The sequence below is a fragment of the Eublepharis macularius genome, chromosome 8, assembly GCF_028583425.1.
Source record: "Eublepharis macularius isolate TG4126 chromosome 8, MPM_Emac_v1.0, whole genome shotgun sequence".
Taxonomy (NCBI): domain Eukaryota; kingdom Metazoa; phylum Chordata; class Lepidosauria; order Squamata; family Eublepharidae; genus Eublepharis; species Eublepharis macularius.
The window spans coordinates 138,270,301-138,287,446 of NC_072797.1; the positions used below are offsets into that span (position 1 = coordinate 138,270,301).

General features: G+C 46.0%; 1 protein-coding gene across 1 annotated transcript in view; it reads left to right on the top strand.

Annotated features, from left to right (window-relative positions):
* ZCCHC7 (zinc finger CCHC-type containing 7) overlaps positions 1-17,146 on the top strand; it is a 292,686-nt gene that overhangs the window by 157,439 nt on the left and 118,101 nt on the right. The window contains exons 4-5 of the mRNA XM_054987272.1: positions 8,843-8,965; positions 12,058-12,228. Coding sequence (XP_054843247.1) covers positions 8,843-8,965; positions 12,058-12,228 — 294 coding nt within the window. The remainder of the gene's footprint in view (positions 1-8,842; positions 8,966-12,057; positions 12,229-17,146) is intronic.

Consider the following 17,146-nt stretch of genomic DNA (forward strand, 5'->3'; position numbering starts at 1 on the left):
GAAATTACGTCCGATAGTTGGGTTCTTAAAATCGTTACAGTTGGATATAAAATTCAGTTTGATGTTTACCCAGTGTTGTCTCTTCCTGACCACTCATTACAATCCTCTTCTGATAACTTACAGGCTGAGGTTGTAGCGCTACTGGAGAAGGGGGCTGTGAAGGAGGTGCTCCCTCAGGACCCCCTCTTAGGTTTTTACTCCAGGATGTTCCTGGTAGATAAAAAGGATGAAGGTGTACGACCCATCTTAGACCTACGGGAACTGAATAAATTCGTTCTCGTCAAGCGGTTCAGGATGCTTACCTTGAACACAGTCCTCCAGTTAATGCCTGAGGACATGTGGTTCGCTGTCCTGGACCTCAAGGATGCATATTTCCATATTGCCATCCATCCTGATCATAGGAAGTACCTTAGGTTTCTATGTAGCAATAAAGCCTACCACTACCAGGTGCTTCCCTTTGGTCTTTCAACAGCCCCACGAGTTTTTTCTAAGTGTATGGCTGTTGTAGTGGCTTATTTGAGGGAACAGGGTTGTACCATCTATCCCTATCTTGACGATTGGCTTCTGGCAGCACCCTCTGCTGATGCACTCTTGACCCAGATTCATACGGTGATGCTCACCTGCTCCAGGTTAGGACTTTTGGTTAACCTGCGAAAGTCTAACCTTACCCCATCCAGAAGAATACTGTTTATCGGTATGGAACTGGATGGTGCTGTAAATAGAGGTTTTCTGCCCAGGGAGCGTGCCTTGAAGATTGGCAGGATGGTGAACCTTTTTTCTAAATGCAGATTCCAATCCGTAACAGCTATCCAGAGGTTGCTGGGCCTCATGGCCTCTTCTACAGCTGTCACCCCTATGGCCAGGTTGCATATGCGACCTCTCCAGCTGTGGTTCCTCTCGGTCCATGATTTTGAACATGAGTCCCAGGATAAGCGATATTCCATCCCCAGGGGTATTCTCCGGTCCTTACGATGGTGGCTTGATGAGGCTAACCTCCTTGGGGGTGTTGCGTTTGGGTCCATCCAAACCGAGATCACAATCTCGACTGATGCCTCCACGATAGGATGGGGAGCCCAGTGTGGTGCCCTTAGGGCACATGGGGTCTGGTCTGACCAGGAGAGGGCAGATCACATTAACCTGCTAGAATTGAGAGCGGTCCGTTATGCCCTTATCGCTTTCGCAGACACGCTGCAGCAGAAAGCAGTTCAGGTGCTCACAGACAATTGCACCACGATGTTCTACCTGAACAAGCAAGGGGGCACTACATCCAAGGCCCTCTGCGACGAGGCCGTTCGGATCTGGAACTGGGCCGTGGACAGAGGCGTGTTCATTCAGGCGGTCCATATTCCTGGCACCACCAATGTCATCGCGGACACGCTGAGTCGGATGCGATTCGACAGCTACGAATGGACCGTAGCAGACAGTTACCTGAACGCCATCTTTTTGGACTGGGGGTTCCCAGACGTAGACCTCTTTGCGGTAGAGGCCAACAAGAAGGCCCCGCAATTCTGCTCCAGGGGAGGGCTAGGTCACCGCTCCCTTGGGGACGCGTTCCAGATACGCTGGACAGGGCACCTGTTTTATGCCTTCCCTCCGTTCCCACTGCTGTCTCGGGTCGTCAGCAAAATCCAGAGGGATGGGCCGCACTTAATTCTAGTGGCCCCCTTCTGGCCCAGACAAGCATGGTTCCAACATGTCATGCAGCTTTCACAGGGGTCATATTATCGGTTCACACTGAACCCGGACCTTCTGTCCGACAAAGGGGTTTGGTATCACGACCTACCCAAACTCAACCTCACTGCTTGGCACATTCGGGGACGGAGGGGATGTCTGACAGGGTAGCTGAAATTTTGCTGAATGCCCGTAGGGACACCACTCGCAGATCATACGCAGCTAAATGGAAGCGTTTTGAGGCCTGGGCTGCTGCCAACGCAGTTAATGTTTGGGATTGCCAGTTGTCTTCTGTGTTTGAGTTCCTCCTGTCTCTAAAGGATGGGGGACTCTCTAATTCCTCTATTAAAGTTTATTTGGCTGCCCTTTCAGCCTTCCACCCTAAAATAGATGGGAAGACGGTGTTCTCCCACAGTTTGTCGAAGTCTTTTTTGAAAGGGTTGTGTAATATGTTTCCACAGGTCAAGGAAATTGTTCCCCAATGGTCACTACAAGTAGTATTGGTGGGGCTTATGAACTCACCCTTCGAACCACTGGCCACCTGTGATTTAAAATGGTTATCCTGTAAAGTGGCCTTCCTGATTGCCATTACATCTGCCCGCAGGGTTAGCGAGCTTGCTGCCCTTAGGTGGGATCCTCCCTTTTTGAAGGTCCATCAGAATAAGGTGGTACTGAGACCTGACCTTCGTTTTAGACCCAAGGTGTCCACTCAATTTCACACCTCGCAGGACATTGTCTTGCCTGTCTTTTTTCCTGACCCTTCCAGTAGCTCTGAAAGGGCCTTACATTCCTTGGATGTGAGAAGGGCTATTTTATTTTACCTACATCGTACGTCACAGTTTAGGATTGCCAAACAGCTGTTTGTGTGCTATTATGGGCCCAGAAAAGGAAAGGCTGCTACAGCCCAGTCAATTTCTCGCTGGGTTACTCAGACTGTTAAGACCTGCTACTCGCATGCTAAGTTACCTTGCCCTTTGGAACTAAAAGCTCATTCCACCAGAGCACAGGCTGCTTCTGCGGCCTTCCTTAGGGGCGTGCCCTTGCAAGACATCTGCAGGGCTGCAACGTGGTCGTCTTCTGACACGTTCGCTAAACATTACGCACTAGATGTGTGGGAAAGGAAAGAGGCTGCTGTTGGTAATGCTGTGCTTCAGTCTCTTTTTCGGTGAGAACACATGCCCGCCTCCTGGGTAAGAGGCTTGTGAGTCTCCCATGTGGGGCTGCACAGAAGACGGACAGTGAAAACAGAGTTGCGCTTACCGTAACTACTGTTCATTGACGTCTTCTGTGCAGACACACAACCCTCCCTCCTACCCCGCTGTGTTCTTCCAGATCATGTGAAGGCATTCGGCGGCAAAAGGAGAAACTGAGGGGAAAGGGGGCGACGTCGCCCAATGTCGCTCGGGCGGGAAACGGCCGCGCATGCGCATTGGAGCGGACGTGCGCCCCCTAGTGGACGTTTGCTAGAAAAGAAAAATCCGGTCGGCAGGCCTGCGCAGGCGCAGTCCCATGTGTGTCTGCACAGAAGACGTCAATGAACAGTAGTTAGGGTAAGCGCAACTCTGTTATCTTGGCCCTTGATGTGGAAAAAGCCTTTGATAGGGTAGAAATCCCTTATCTCAGAGAGCTATTTAAAAAAATGAATTTTGGTGATAGTTTTTTAAGAGCAATAAATTCTTTATATGCCACCCCTACAACCCAAATCAAAATTAATGGGAATAAATCAGAAAAAATTAATCTACTAAGAGGAACTAGACAAGGCTGTCCACTCTCCCCTCTCCTTTTTGCAATAACAATTGAACCTCTTGCTAATCATATCAGATTGTCCCCAGGAATCAAAGGTATAAACATCAACAACAAAGAATATAAATTATCTATGTTTGCAGATGATATGGCAGTATATATTTCTGACCCCCTAATTATGATAGCTAAATTAGAGAAAATCTGAAGAATTCTCAAAAGCATCTGGCTTGAGTATCAATAGTACCAAAAGTGAAATGTATCCAATTTACATGCAGCCTAGTCTAAAGGACCTCCTCAAAACCAGATACAATTACAAATGGGTCAAAAAAGCCTGGAAATATTTAGGAATTAAAATACCTATTAATCTAAATGACTTATTGAACACAAACTACTCTAATATTAACCAAAATATTAACTCACTGTTGGAGGAATGGGGAAAAATCTCCCTTTCCTTATTAGAAAGAATCAACCTTATTAAATCGTTTATATTTCCTAAAATTATGTTCTGTGCCATTCCTATTATAATACTGGATAAAGTCTTTGCCCAATGGCAATCAAAAATCAGTAAATTCATCTGGAACAAGAAAAAATCCAGAATATCAATGGAAACCCTTAAGAGACCCACATGCAATGTTCCCTCTAAGCGGTGCAGTGTTGTGAGCCAGAAATCCAATTTGTGAGCAGGAACTTGCAAGTTGTGAGCGCACCTTTTCGAAAACCAGAATCCATTTGATTAAAAGACTTTTGATTTAGGTTGTCTGAGGCATTGGTATTGGGTGCCATCAATATGTTGATGACACCCGCTTAGGCATGTGGTTCTCAAAAGCTTATGCCTCAATAAAATTGGTTAGTCTTAAAGATGCTACTGGACTCTTTACTATTTTGCAACTACAGACTAACATGGCTAACTCCTCTGGATCTACAGAGAAGAAGAATTGTGCATCATCCAGCCCTGCAATGCACTCACTCTCTGGCTATTCCCTTCTATGTTTTATATAAAAAGGTGTTGTGAAGCATGCCTGCAAATGGCTCAGACACCATTTCTTTCCACAGGCATCAGTGTATTGCCAGAGTTTTCTTTGCATTTTGGGCAACATCAGGCAGATGAGCTTCAGTAAGGGTTCCTCTTTGCCCACAAGCAAATCCTAAACAGAATGTGATGTGCAGTCATCCCTCCCTCTGCCTCTGCTCTGTCGATTGGCATTTCCTGTCTCTTCTGTGGCCAGGTTTGCAGAAAGAAGAAGGAAGCTGGCTGAAGTTGCAGGGGGAGCACCTATTTAGCTTCCAGCTGAGAGCTGCTCATTGGAACAGCCTAGAACTGGTCTTTAGTCACCCTAGAGGCTTCATGGCTTTAAAACTTTTTTCTTTTTTTCTTTGTGAGTTATGGTCATGGAATCTTTGAAATGAAATCAAGTCATAAAGCGTAAAGTCAGCATTGAAGTCCTGCCTTCTCCTTGCTTGCCATTCTGTTTTATTACACTGTATTGCAATGATCTATTCTCCCCTGAAGATATAAACAGAATGCCATTGATGTACAAAAATACTGGTAAAACTGAGGCCGCTGCTCCCCACTCCCCATGGAGTAATTTAACTAGAGGACAGCCTGTCTTACCAGCACGTGTAAAATTTCCAGATTCAGACCCTAGCTCTGTCATGAATTTTCCTTTCCATGCAAGTCTTTGTGACTGGGAAGTCAATTTTTTGTGTGCATGTAAAATAGATTTCCTTAGTCATGAATTTACACACACACAAAAAGAGTATTTCCCTACCTGGAGCTGGCAACCCTTGGAGTGTGAAACACCACCGCAATCTCCTCCTCCTCCTCCAGCACCTGCGCTGGGCCAGAGAGGCTGCTCGGTGGGCTGGTGAGAAATAGCATGGGTGCCTGCCGCTGCCACCTTTTCCTCCAGCACTGGACCAGAGAGGATGCTTGGCGGGCTGGCGAAAGGCCTTGGGGATACCCACCGTGGCTCCTCTTCCACACCTGGCAACGGGCCTGGGTAAGGCTGCGCGGATGCCTGCCGCAGCTCTTTCCGAGGGGCCGGGGAAAGGCCGTGTGGGTGGCTGCCGCAGCACCTCCTCCAGAGCCCAACGAGGGGCCTGGGAAAGGCCGTGTGGGCGCCTGCCTTGGCTCTTCCCCTAGAGCCCAACAAGGGGCTGGGGAGAGGCCGCGTGGGCGCCTGCTGTGGCTCCTCTTCCAGAGCCCAGTGAGGGGCCAGGGAAAGGCCGCGTGGGCGCCTGCCACGGCTCTTTCCCCTGAGCCTGGCGAGGGGGGAAAGGCCACACGGGTGCCTGCTGCGGCTCGTCCCCCCGAGCCTGGCGAGGGGCTGGGGAAAGGCCGTGCGGGCGCCTGCTGCGGCTCTTCCCCCCCCTGAGCCTGGCAGGGGGGCGGCGAAAGGCCATGCGGGCGGCTGCTGCGGTGCCTCCTCCAGAGCCCAGCGAGGGGCTGGGGAAAGGCCACACTGGCGCCTGCCGCAGCTCTTCCCACAGAGCCCGGCGATAGGCAGGGGAAAGGCAGCGCAGGCGCCTGCCGCGGATCCTCTTCCAGAGCCCAGCGAGGGGCCAGGGAAAGGCCACATGGGCGCCTCCCACGGCTCTTTCCCCCCAAGCCTGGCGAGGGGCTGGGGAAAGGCCGCGCGTGGGCGCCTCCCACGGCTCTTTCCCTCAAGCCTGGCGAGGGGCTGGAGAAATGCCATGCGGGTGGCTGCTGCGGTGCCTCCTCCAGAGTCCAGTGAGGGAAAGGCTACACCGGCGCCTGCCGCAGCTCTTCCCACAGAGCCGCGGCTCCTCCTCCAGCGCCTTCTGTGCGCTGGGGCTTCTCAGCTCTGCGCTGAGTTGTGACAATTCCTGCGCCGTAGCGCAGGAACTCACGCTCGCGGGAACCCTGCCCACATGCAGGGGAGGCTTAAATCTACCAGACCTGCGAACTTATTATGAGGCCACTCACCTTAAGAATATAATATCAAATGATAAGAATATAATATCAAATGACCAATCAAAGCCGGACTGGAAAAACATTGAACAGTCTTATCTGCAAGGTAATCCAATAGAAGAAGGTTTATGGAATAAAAAATCTGAACGCCCACTTGGCTTAAAAAACAACCCCTTTCTGTTGAGCGATATAAATTCTTGGGACAAACATAGAGGCAAATTAACTCAACCATTTTCCTTAATCTCGCCTTTTGTGGGACAACAATGTTTCATTCCGGCTCTCAATCCTCAGTCATATATTTGGTGGAGACATAACAGAAAAATTCGGATAATCAACATCATAGATAAAGGCAAATTACAAGAAAAGGCAAAATTAGAACACAACACAAGATCAAGCATCCCATGGTTTGAATACTTGCAGATCCAACACCTCCTAGGATTGCCTAACATTAAAGATTCAGTAGGCAAACCAGTAACGAAATTTGAAATTTGAATATATAAAAGTATTCTGTGAGTTCTCACAGGCTTAGCCTGTGGAACAGAAGCAGCCAGAATCTCAAGCAAAAGCTTCAAATACTTTCCCCTGCAACTGAAAAATCCACCCTGCAGTTTCTCCTGGTCTTACTGCCTACTGGAAACAAATCACTTGCCTGAGAGGTAGGGGGGAATTTACTGCTTCGGCTCTCCCCTCTATTGCCTAGAGAATTGATTGATCGCTGCCAGGAAGTCTGAATTCATGGACTGCTGGACCGCCCAAAAAGTCATCGCATCTGTGAAAAACGTGTCCCACAACCCACCTGTTCGTGAACACCAAATCAGGCTGGTTCATGTCAAATTTTGGTCCATTTTTCAGTCTGTGCCCACTTCTACTCCACAGTAATGGAAGCAGCTACTGGCACATGCACCCCAGATCATTCCAGTCTTTCTCTGTATATATGCTGTTATTCCCAATTAAATATTATTCCCATGTTATTCCCATAAATCTGTGGTCTCCGTGGTCATAACTAAACCATATTTCATCAGCCAAGTGAGAGAAACAGTGATCAATCATTTGGGCTCTTCTAGAGCCCAGTTGTCTAAAATACTACTTTTTGTACAAATAGTGAAGCATATTGGACTTTGCCAGAAAAGCTCTTACACAAGAATGAGAAAACTTTGGGTTGGATCTAGGTCTAGTGGAATTGCAGATTGAACTTCAGGAAGTAAATTTGAAATTATAAGTGAATTTGTGGTCTTTTAGATTTTACTAGAATGATTTTTCAGGTCCACTTTAGTTTTCAGCTTATCCTTTGTTTTCCAATAAGGACACTTTAGTGTTTATTTCAGGGTGACAGAGTTTGGCATTATGTTTTAAGAACAGCTCTGATCATATTGCAATTTATACCCCGGGCTGTAATTGACTCAGTGGATCATGTGTAAATTTGCACCTGTTTTTATATTAATGATATTTAGTTTATGTAAGCATTTGAAAGCCAGTCTTTGGCCAGGTCATTGCTTTTCAAAAAATACTAAGCATTCAGATGTCAGAAATAACTGTAGCTAAATAAGATTTTGTGAAGGAAAGAAGTTGAAGTAGAAATTTATAATTGTATTCTCAGTTGAGCTTCTGCTATTCGTTGCCCTTCCAGAGATGGCTGTCCATTTTGCTTCCTTATGTTTCTGGAATTCCAGTTTGAGGTCTTTAGCTTTCTGACTCAGACTTCTTACTTCTCTTGTGTATCAGCTCACTCACCAGCTGCCTTTTACATCTGTGCACACGTTTACTTGACCTTTAGCTCTAGTCACAAATAGCTGGCACAGTATGTGCTCCTGTAATTGAATAACACGGTCTCTATCAGCTGTAGTCTTCTGTATTACAAAGACAGTGGGTGCCCATTACTGCCACTGACTACTGCACCAGCCATATAAATAAGAAACAACCACCATATCTCTCTTCAAAATTGTATTGTAGATGATCTAAAAAACATTTAGAGAGAATGCTCTAGTTCAAACTCTCAGTTTCTGATCATGTTCAGATGATGAGTAAGATCTAGAATTTTCTTTTTTACTAAAGATTTTCTTCATGACCCTTTACACACTCCAGTAATGAAGTACTTCAGTAGATAATACCCCTTTTGAGTTTATTTCCTTGAATTGTTTTTGCAAAAATTTGATACATTTTGTGGAATAATTTTGATGCATGTTGTGGAATAATGTTGACCAAAGCAGCATCGAGGTATCATGAACAACCTGTAGGTTGTGAATGGAAACAGAATCTTCTCACTCTCACACACTCCCTCCTCCCCCTGTGCCTCAAGCCTTTTGAAGACTTCCTGTGGTAGAACAAACCGTAATTGGTTGTGATGAATCCAAGAATGGCACAACTGAGAATGGCACAACTGAAAGCAAAAGGAAACCTATAAACTGTTTTTAAAAATGCCTTTTCCCCTGAGATAATTTCTGTGGAAATTAATAAATACAAGGTTTACCATCTAATGTTTTCTTTTTGTTTCTTTAGGCACAGATTGATAACTATGTAACTATGCGTCGTAGCAACAGATACTATATGCCAGACAAAAATGTCACTTGCAGAAATTGTGATAAAAGAGGACACCTGTCAAAAAATTGTCCTACTCCAAAGGTAAATGCAGTATTTTCATTTGTCTGCAAGTCAGCCTTGGTCAGTCATTGGCTGGGAGGCCTCCAACGAAGACCAGGGCTGCCGAGGCAGGCAACGGCAAACCACCTCTGTTAGACTTTTGCTACCAGGGTTCGCCATGAGTCAACTCTGACTTGAGAGCACTCTCCTCCACCAAAATAATTTATCATTCTTAATTGTCATTTCCAGGCTTTATGGCCCTGGCTAGAACTAATTTTGCTGGAGGGCATCTTGAGAAGATTATGATGGGCCAAGACCCTGCCCCAAACTTTGACAACTGAGGGGACAGCATTGGTTCAGTGTCATTAGTAGCTGTCCCCTACTTCAACATTTTATTCTGTCTCAGAGATTAGTCACAACTATGTTGTCTTTTAATGGTGCATTCACTGCCTCCCAGTCCTGTCAGCTTTCTTCGCCTTGGACAGATGTTATTAACCAAGGGATAAGCTTACAGCCGATAGGGAGTTTGGTGAGTTAGACTTAGATGGTAACAGGGCTTCTTTTCAGTTGGAACGCGGTGGAACGGAGTTCCAGAACCTCTTGAAAATGGTCACATGGCTGGTGGCCCCGCCCCCTGATCTCCAGACAGGGGGGAGTTGAGATTGCCCTCCACACCGCTCCAGCGGTGTGGAGGGCAATTAAAACTCCCCTCTGTTTGGACGTCGGGGTAGGACCACCAGCCATGTGACCATTTTCTCCTAGGGCAACCCACTGAGTTCCACCACCTCTTTTCCCGGAAAAAAAGCCCTGGATGGTAGTATGACAGGTCAGTGCATGGGGGTGATTGTGAAGTAAAAAAGTAATCCTTCTTCGCTCAACCAAAAGTAGAACTTATATATAGTTACATAAGTGTGATGGTTGCAGAGTATTGATGAGCATATTGATTTCATAATAGCTTCTTAAGCTTGGTGGTTTCAAAAACAGTTATATATTCTTAAATGTATATTCACAGACGCAGTCACAAAGCCGAAACAGGCCCAAAATGACTCAAAATTGCCATTTTGGGCACGTTTTGGCCTGGATCGTTTCAGCCAGGATCAGGGCTGAAATGGCTGGGACTGGGTCAGTGCCGGGCGGGAGAGGCTTCCCTCACCTGGCACTGACCCAATCCTGGCCGTTTCAGCCCCAATCCCAGCAGAAAATGGCCCCAAATGGCCCAAAGTGGCCATTTTGGGCCTTTCAGGCCCAGAGCAGGGCCGAAATGGCCCGGATCGGGTGGGATCTGGGTGGGGAAACCCTCCCCTGCCTGGCACTGACCCAGTCCGGGCTGTTTTTGCCCTGATCTGGGCCCAAAAGGGCCGAAAATGGCCCTTTTGAGCCGCTTTGGGCCAGGATTGGGGCTGAAACGACCAGAGCCAGGTTGCTACCAGGCAGGGGAGGCTTTCCCCGACTGACACCGACCCGATCTGGGCTCTTTCGGCTCCAATCCGGGCTGAAATGGGCTCAAAATTGCAGAAAATTGCTATTTGGGGTCCATTTCAGCCCGAATTCGGGCCAAAACAGGCAGGACTGAGTTGATGCCTGGCGGGGGACACTTCCCCCACCTGGCACCGACCCAATCTGGGCCATTTCAGCCCCGATCTGGGCCCGAACGGGCTGAAAATGGCTCTTTTTTGGCGAGGATTGTGCCCGAAATGACCAGAGCCAGGTTGTTGCCGGGTGAAGGAGGCTTCCGCCACCCAACACCGACCCAATCCAGGCCCATTTGGCCCTGATCCGGGCTGAAATATGCCCAAAATTGCCTAAAATGGCCATTTGGGGCCTGTTTTCGCCCGGATTGGGGCCAAAATGGCCGGGACCAGGTCAGTGCCGGGCAGGGGAGGCTCCCCCTGGCCGACACCGACCTGATCCCGGCCATTTCGGCCCAGGTCGGGGCTGAAATGGCTGGGACTGGGTCTGTGCTGGGCAGGGCAAGCCTCCCTTGCCTCCCTTGCCTGGCACCAACCTGATCCAGGCTGTTTTTGCCCCAATCCGGCCCATTTCAGCTTGCATTGGGGCAAAAATGGCTGGAACCATGTTGTTGCCAGGCAAAGGAGGGTTCACCACCTGGCACCGACCCGATCCGGACTGTTTCGGGCCCGATCCGGGCTGTTTTGGCCCTTCTCCAGGCCAAAACCTGCCCATAATGGCCGTAAATGGCCACTTTGGGCCCATTTCGGCCTGGATCAGGGTTGAAGGGGCCACGGCCAGCTTGGTGCAGGCGGGAGATGGTTCCCCCGACCCGATCCGGCCGTTTCAGTCCCAGTCGAGGCCTAAATGGCCCTAAAGTCAGGTGGACGGGGCCACCTGACTTGGGGTAAATGCTGGAACACGGTTCCGGTGCATTCCCCCTGTCCGAAGTCATGCAAGTTGATACAGTACTGCAAACAGCAATGGCCATTATAGCTGTCAAATCCTATAGAGAGCTACTAAAACTCAAATCTGTAGGGGAGGAGCGTTTCTGCTTCCATATGATTCCACCATCATGCAAGTTTCACGTAACCTTCTATTATAGTAGGATAGGAGTTTCCAGCTCTTTTGAGCCTGTGGGCACATTTGGAATTCTGACATAGTATGATGGGTGCAATAACAAAATGTCTGCTGCAGGAGACAGAGCCAGCCACAAAATGGCTTGTACCTTCACAGTGAAGATCCTTGTGTTATGGAAGCTGTTTCTGCCAAAGTCTGCACAGCCAATTAATACTCCAGTGTCCAATCAGAATCCATGCTTTGCAAAAGCCCCACCTACTTTCTAAAAACACTTGGCAGGCACTAGGAAAAGTGTTGGCAGGTACCATGTTGGGGACTCCTGTAGTAAGGGAAACGAGTACTGTCATGAATTTCTTGCAAGCCAAAATTCCTCTAGTCATTCAAGTATAAGCAGCAAAAGCATCTTCAAGATGTTGGGTTGCTGCACTCCTTATATTCTATGTTATTTCCATCATGCTTTCTACAATAAAGGGAGAAGTTATAGGAAGCGGTCTTATGCAGAGCAGTGATGGTCCATTGTGGACTTCACTGTGGCTTCATTGTGTGTGTTTCATTTACTTTGAGTTTCATATATGCCATAAATATCCTTTTTTCCCTCTTCATAGAAAATTCCACCATGTTGTCTGTGTGCAGAAAGGGGACACCTACAAAATAACTGCCCTGCACGATTTTGTTTTAATTGCTGTTTGCCTGGACACTACTCAAGAGAATGCCTAGAGAGAACTTACTGGAGTAAACATTGTAACCGCTGTGCTATGAGAGGCCATTACGCAGACGTGAGTACCGTTTAATCAAAACTAGCCCCTGTCCTCTGTCTTCAGTACCACTTCTGCTTCTCACAAATTGATGGTGTTCCTGCTAGTACAGTTGCATTTGAGCATGTATTTGCAGAAGCCAAAGATTTTATATATCAAGGTACTGATTTCTGGTACCGTAAACATGCCAAGTTGGATCCATTAATAGAAGGAGTCCATGTGTGAGTAAAAAGGCATCTTTTGAATTCAACTGGTTATATAAAGATTGATAATAAAATAAAAATATAATTTAAACACAGAAAGGTAACAGCGTCGTCCAATTGTGATGACAGATTCTTGCTTTTACAACTTTATTTCTGAAATTATATTTTATTTGATGTTAATCAACTGTCATTTATTCAAAAGGTTTAGAACATTTTATTTGTATTTCCTTCATAAATATTTGAATATTCAGTACATAGAATGGTTTTTCTTGATGGTTTTAAATTTACTTTTCGGCAAACAGTACATTTTAAAATAGTCTTTATGAAATTCATTAGGTATTGCGAACGTTAATTCAGTGGACTACCAATACATTTTTACTCATTAAGTGTATAATGTCATGTTTGGATATGTTAAAAATGCAATTACCATTCCTGCGTCCTTGCATGGACTGGGATAATTTTGTGGTAAAGACCCAGCCCCCCTTCCTTTAATCAGAACAAAATCCATACCTTACTACTTGCATACCTCGAGACCTAGTGCGAGCGTGGCAGACGAGAGACTAACTTGTGAATCACAGAGTCAGATCTTGTGTCTGCCGTGCTTTCATTACGTGGGTGTAGGCAGGCTGCTTTCTCAGTTTGTGCCACCCGTACCCCGTCCCTGCAAGAACATTGGCCTGCCTTGCAGGGCTTTTGTAAGCATTTTGTGATGAATGTGAACTGTTTTGAAAGTTTGGAAAGGATTATATAAAGGCCAAATAGTAGTACTGGTTCTTTCAGATGGCTTTAATAATCTTGAGCACTGGAATATTGTTCTTGTCCAGTAGACTGGTTGTTGTGGCAGGCATTGTCTCAGATTAACCAGAGATAATGCTGAGAATATAGCTCACACTTCTTGAATCCTATTACATAGCAAAAGTATATAATTGAACAGATAGGCCTTTGCTGTTGCTGTATGGATGTCCCATGCCAAGTGCATTTTTCACTAATAAAAATTATGTTGTCAAGAACAGCAGAATTCTACAACTTGTTATGAACTATGCAAAGTTAGCACATTGGCATATGCTTTACTTTTTTGGGTAAACAAATCATGCAAATCATGCAGCCTTCCAAAATTTCACTAGTCAGTCTTTATGCATGCATGCCTTTCTGCCTTTGCAGCCAACAGAGCTAAGAATTTACACTGTTTTAACTTTTTGAGGGCCCTGACCTGGATAGCCCAGGTGAGCCTGATCTCATCACACCTCAGAAACTAAGCAGGGTTGGCCTTGGTTAATAATTGGATGAGACACCTCCAACAAAGGCCAAGGTCGCAGAGACAAACCACCTGTTAGTCTCTTGCCATGAAAACCCTGCCAGGGATCGCCATAAGTCAGGTATGACCACCAACCTTTTGAGGAGGAAGAAATTGATAGAAACACAACCCCCTGCCTAGTTACCACCTTTTCTGTAAATACCCTTTTTTCTCTGATTGGTAGGATATGAATTGTTAGAATGTGTACAAGTATCTGGTCAAGAAAAGGGATAAAGGAAGAAATTATATGGTTGAAGATGGGAAGTAAAAGGGGTGATCGTTGATTATTGTAAACTAGCAAAATGCCCATTGTTACGTCCTATAAACTTTTGTAGGGCAACGGTTGGTATACTGCGTAGATTCACTGGAGGATGCAACTTATACATTCTCATTCACACACACACACACACACACACTTGCAATTTCTTCTACTCTACCACCAGCTCCCTTTCAGTTAAGTCTTAACGTGCCATTCTAACCTTTCAGTGAGCTTAGGTAAAGGTAAAAGTAGTCCCCTGTGCAAGCACTGACCCATGGGGAGGATGTTGCATCACGATGTTTTATTGGCAGACTTTTTACAGGGTGGTTTGCCATTGCCTTCCCCAGTCATCTATACTTTACCCCCAGGAACCTGCGTACTCATTTTACCGACCTCAGAAGGATGGAAGGCTGAGTCAATCTTGAGCCGGCTACCTGAACCCAGCTTCCGCCGGGATCGAACTGAAGTCATAAGCAGAGCTACAGTACTGCAGCTTACCACTCTGCGCTATGGGGCTCTTACTTCAGTGAGCTTAGAAGCACATAAATATCCATCAGGTGGCACTGTGAATTTCTTGGGTTTTGTGGCTCCAGGTACAGTGCCTCTTTCTCATATGAATCAATGGCAATCATTTACATATGGAATAAATTAAATGATTGGGGGGGGGTTAAATCTATTTCCTGTCCTTTATGATCTTAGTTATCCTGTTCCCATCTGCTCTATCTTGGGATCTCCCTGAGAGGCGTTTTCTGCACAGTCAGTTTATGGTGATTCAGATTCAATTCTGCTTCTCTTGATCTCCAGAGTTCCACACAAGAAAAGGAGGCATGAGATGCACGATCAGACTTTCCCCAGCTTTTCCCCCTGAGCATATAAGGCAACTTTTAAAAAGCTGCTATTAAGTTGCTGTTGATGCATCTTATATGTGTGCAGAGTTCTTAGACCTGTACGGCTCTCTTTCTTCTGTTTCCTTTTTCTGAGTGCTGATTGGTTGGCCACTTCGTGGAAACTCCTCCCTCCCTAGCTCTCCACACACGCTCTCTTTAAAAAAAAAATGAGAGAAGGGTTGTAACACTGCAGCGTCATTTATCATACTGTACTGTGAAATCAAGATAGCAAATTCGTAACCTTACAAACTCTGCCTGCAAGTGACATTTTTATCATTTGACTGACTGTTTGGCATTAGGTGAAGCCTGACAACAAACTACAAGCAGCCGAGCACCCACCACCATCCCTTTTTAAATTAGGAGAGAGTCACAAAGCTGTGACATTTGTACGTTCTACCCCTTTAAGCAATGTCTGCCTCATTTCTAGATGGCAATCCACATTCCCCACTGATCACTTCTTGGGTTTACTTTTTTATTACTTGTACAACCCCTACACATTTTGCATGCAACTTCATCAGGGGAAATCTTCCAGATTCTTTTCAGTTCCATTCCCATATGTACACTTTAGCAGAGCTCTGCGCACAAAACACATAGAGTTGAACAATTATTACAGATTCTTTTTCTTCTGCACCAATTCTCTCTTCATCTTCATTTTGTCTTGGTGCGGGCCCCCCTTCTTAGCTGCCAAACGCCTGTCCAGAATTCTTTAAAAAAAAACAACCTGGTGGGCACAGGACTGTCCAATCAGCAAATACAGGGAGAGGGAGGGGGATGATGGGCACAATGGGTCCCAGCATTGCAATGTTACAACACATGTGCTAAAAAAAAAATTTTTTTAAAGTGATGTCAGCTGCAGTTCCCCCCAAAAGGTGGCTCCAAACAGACACATCTCAACATGTCTGGAATAAAAACCAGACGCCAAATCGCTTTGGTGTGCACTGCAGAATTCAGGGACCACAAGGCAATTCAGAATACTCAGAAACGCTGGTTTAAAATGTTCCATGCAGAAAGGGCTAGAGTCTCCCAGGTCCCTATATTTTAAACTACAAAATCCACATAGGAATCCGAGGACGCAGCTGTTGAATACTCAATATCAAATTCTAAAGCTTGAGCAGATTGTTCACTGTTCTGTAAATGGACCCTATTTACTGGTACATAAGTGTAAAAAATTAAGTTTAGAAGAGAGAGACTGAGTAGACAAGAGTCTAAATTAGGGATGCTGAGAACTTTGCAAGAATTGTGATTGACATTTGTTTCTTTTCCAAAATGCCTGGTTTTGTTTTTTTGGATTTTTTTTTGGTCAGGTCAACCCTTTCTTTTGGCCACCAGAAGATTGCTTACAAGCAGTATCGTAGAAGCAGCAACTTCTAAGCCAAACAACAATGGCTCAGAGAGAGGATGGCTGACTAGAAGGATGCCTTTGTGGCATTGTACCAGAGCATTGTGGCATTGCTGCAAGCTCTGGGTTTCAGAGGTAGCTGGTATGGTATATCCTTGCTTCCCAGTGTGTGCTGAAATTCAGACTTTGCCTAACATCTACCAGCACGACTCACTGGTGAAGCATGACATCTTCTGGAGTGAGTCTGTGGGTGATCCTAAGGAGCATGACAACTGGTAGTTCAGGGCTTTCTTCCTTATGTCTTTGGATAGCCTTTGAGTACATAAGATGAGCCATTTCCTTCGCCTCCCTGGCCCAGTGAAGTGCAGTACAGTCTTGTCAGGTCTGACATAAGTTCCTTGTGTGATCTAACCAGAGAGACTCCATTTTAATCCTGTCAGTGTTTCAAGCTCTTCTTTTGCAGGTGACAAGCAGTCCAGTAACAGTTATCTCAAAGAAGAGGAATGTTTTGACTACAGTCTTTCCAGCCTTGGGAAAGTTTCACTCTCTCAGCTTCAAGCCGTTTGTTTTGAGAACTGTGGGGGGAGGATGGGATTTGCTGGGCTATGCTATCCTGTACCTTAACCTTTACCTTCATTCATAACAATACCCGTGTACCAGCCAAGATATTGCATCTTGGTCAGTGGACTATAATGGTTGTTTATATTCAGTAAAATCTTTTGAAACAATGGACTCGTGTCTAATTGCAAGAGATAGTCTGGATTGAAACTTTTAATAAGCCACAGTCTGACATTTTTGTTACGAATCACATCTGTTCCAATGCCTAAACAGGGGCAGACGGATACCAAGGCCGCTCCCAACAGGGACCCTTTGTTTGATCCTTATACCTTCCCTGGTTCGGAAGGACTGGAACCTCCAAGACCCATTCAGGGAGGAACGGAGTCCAGACGTACTGCG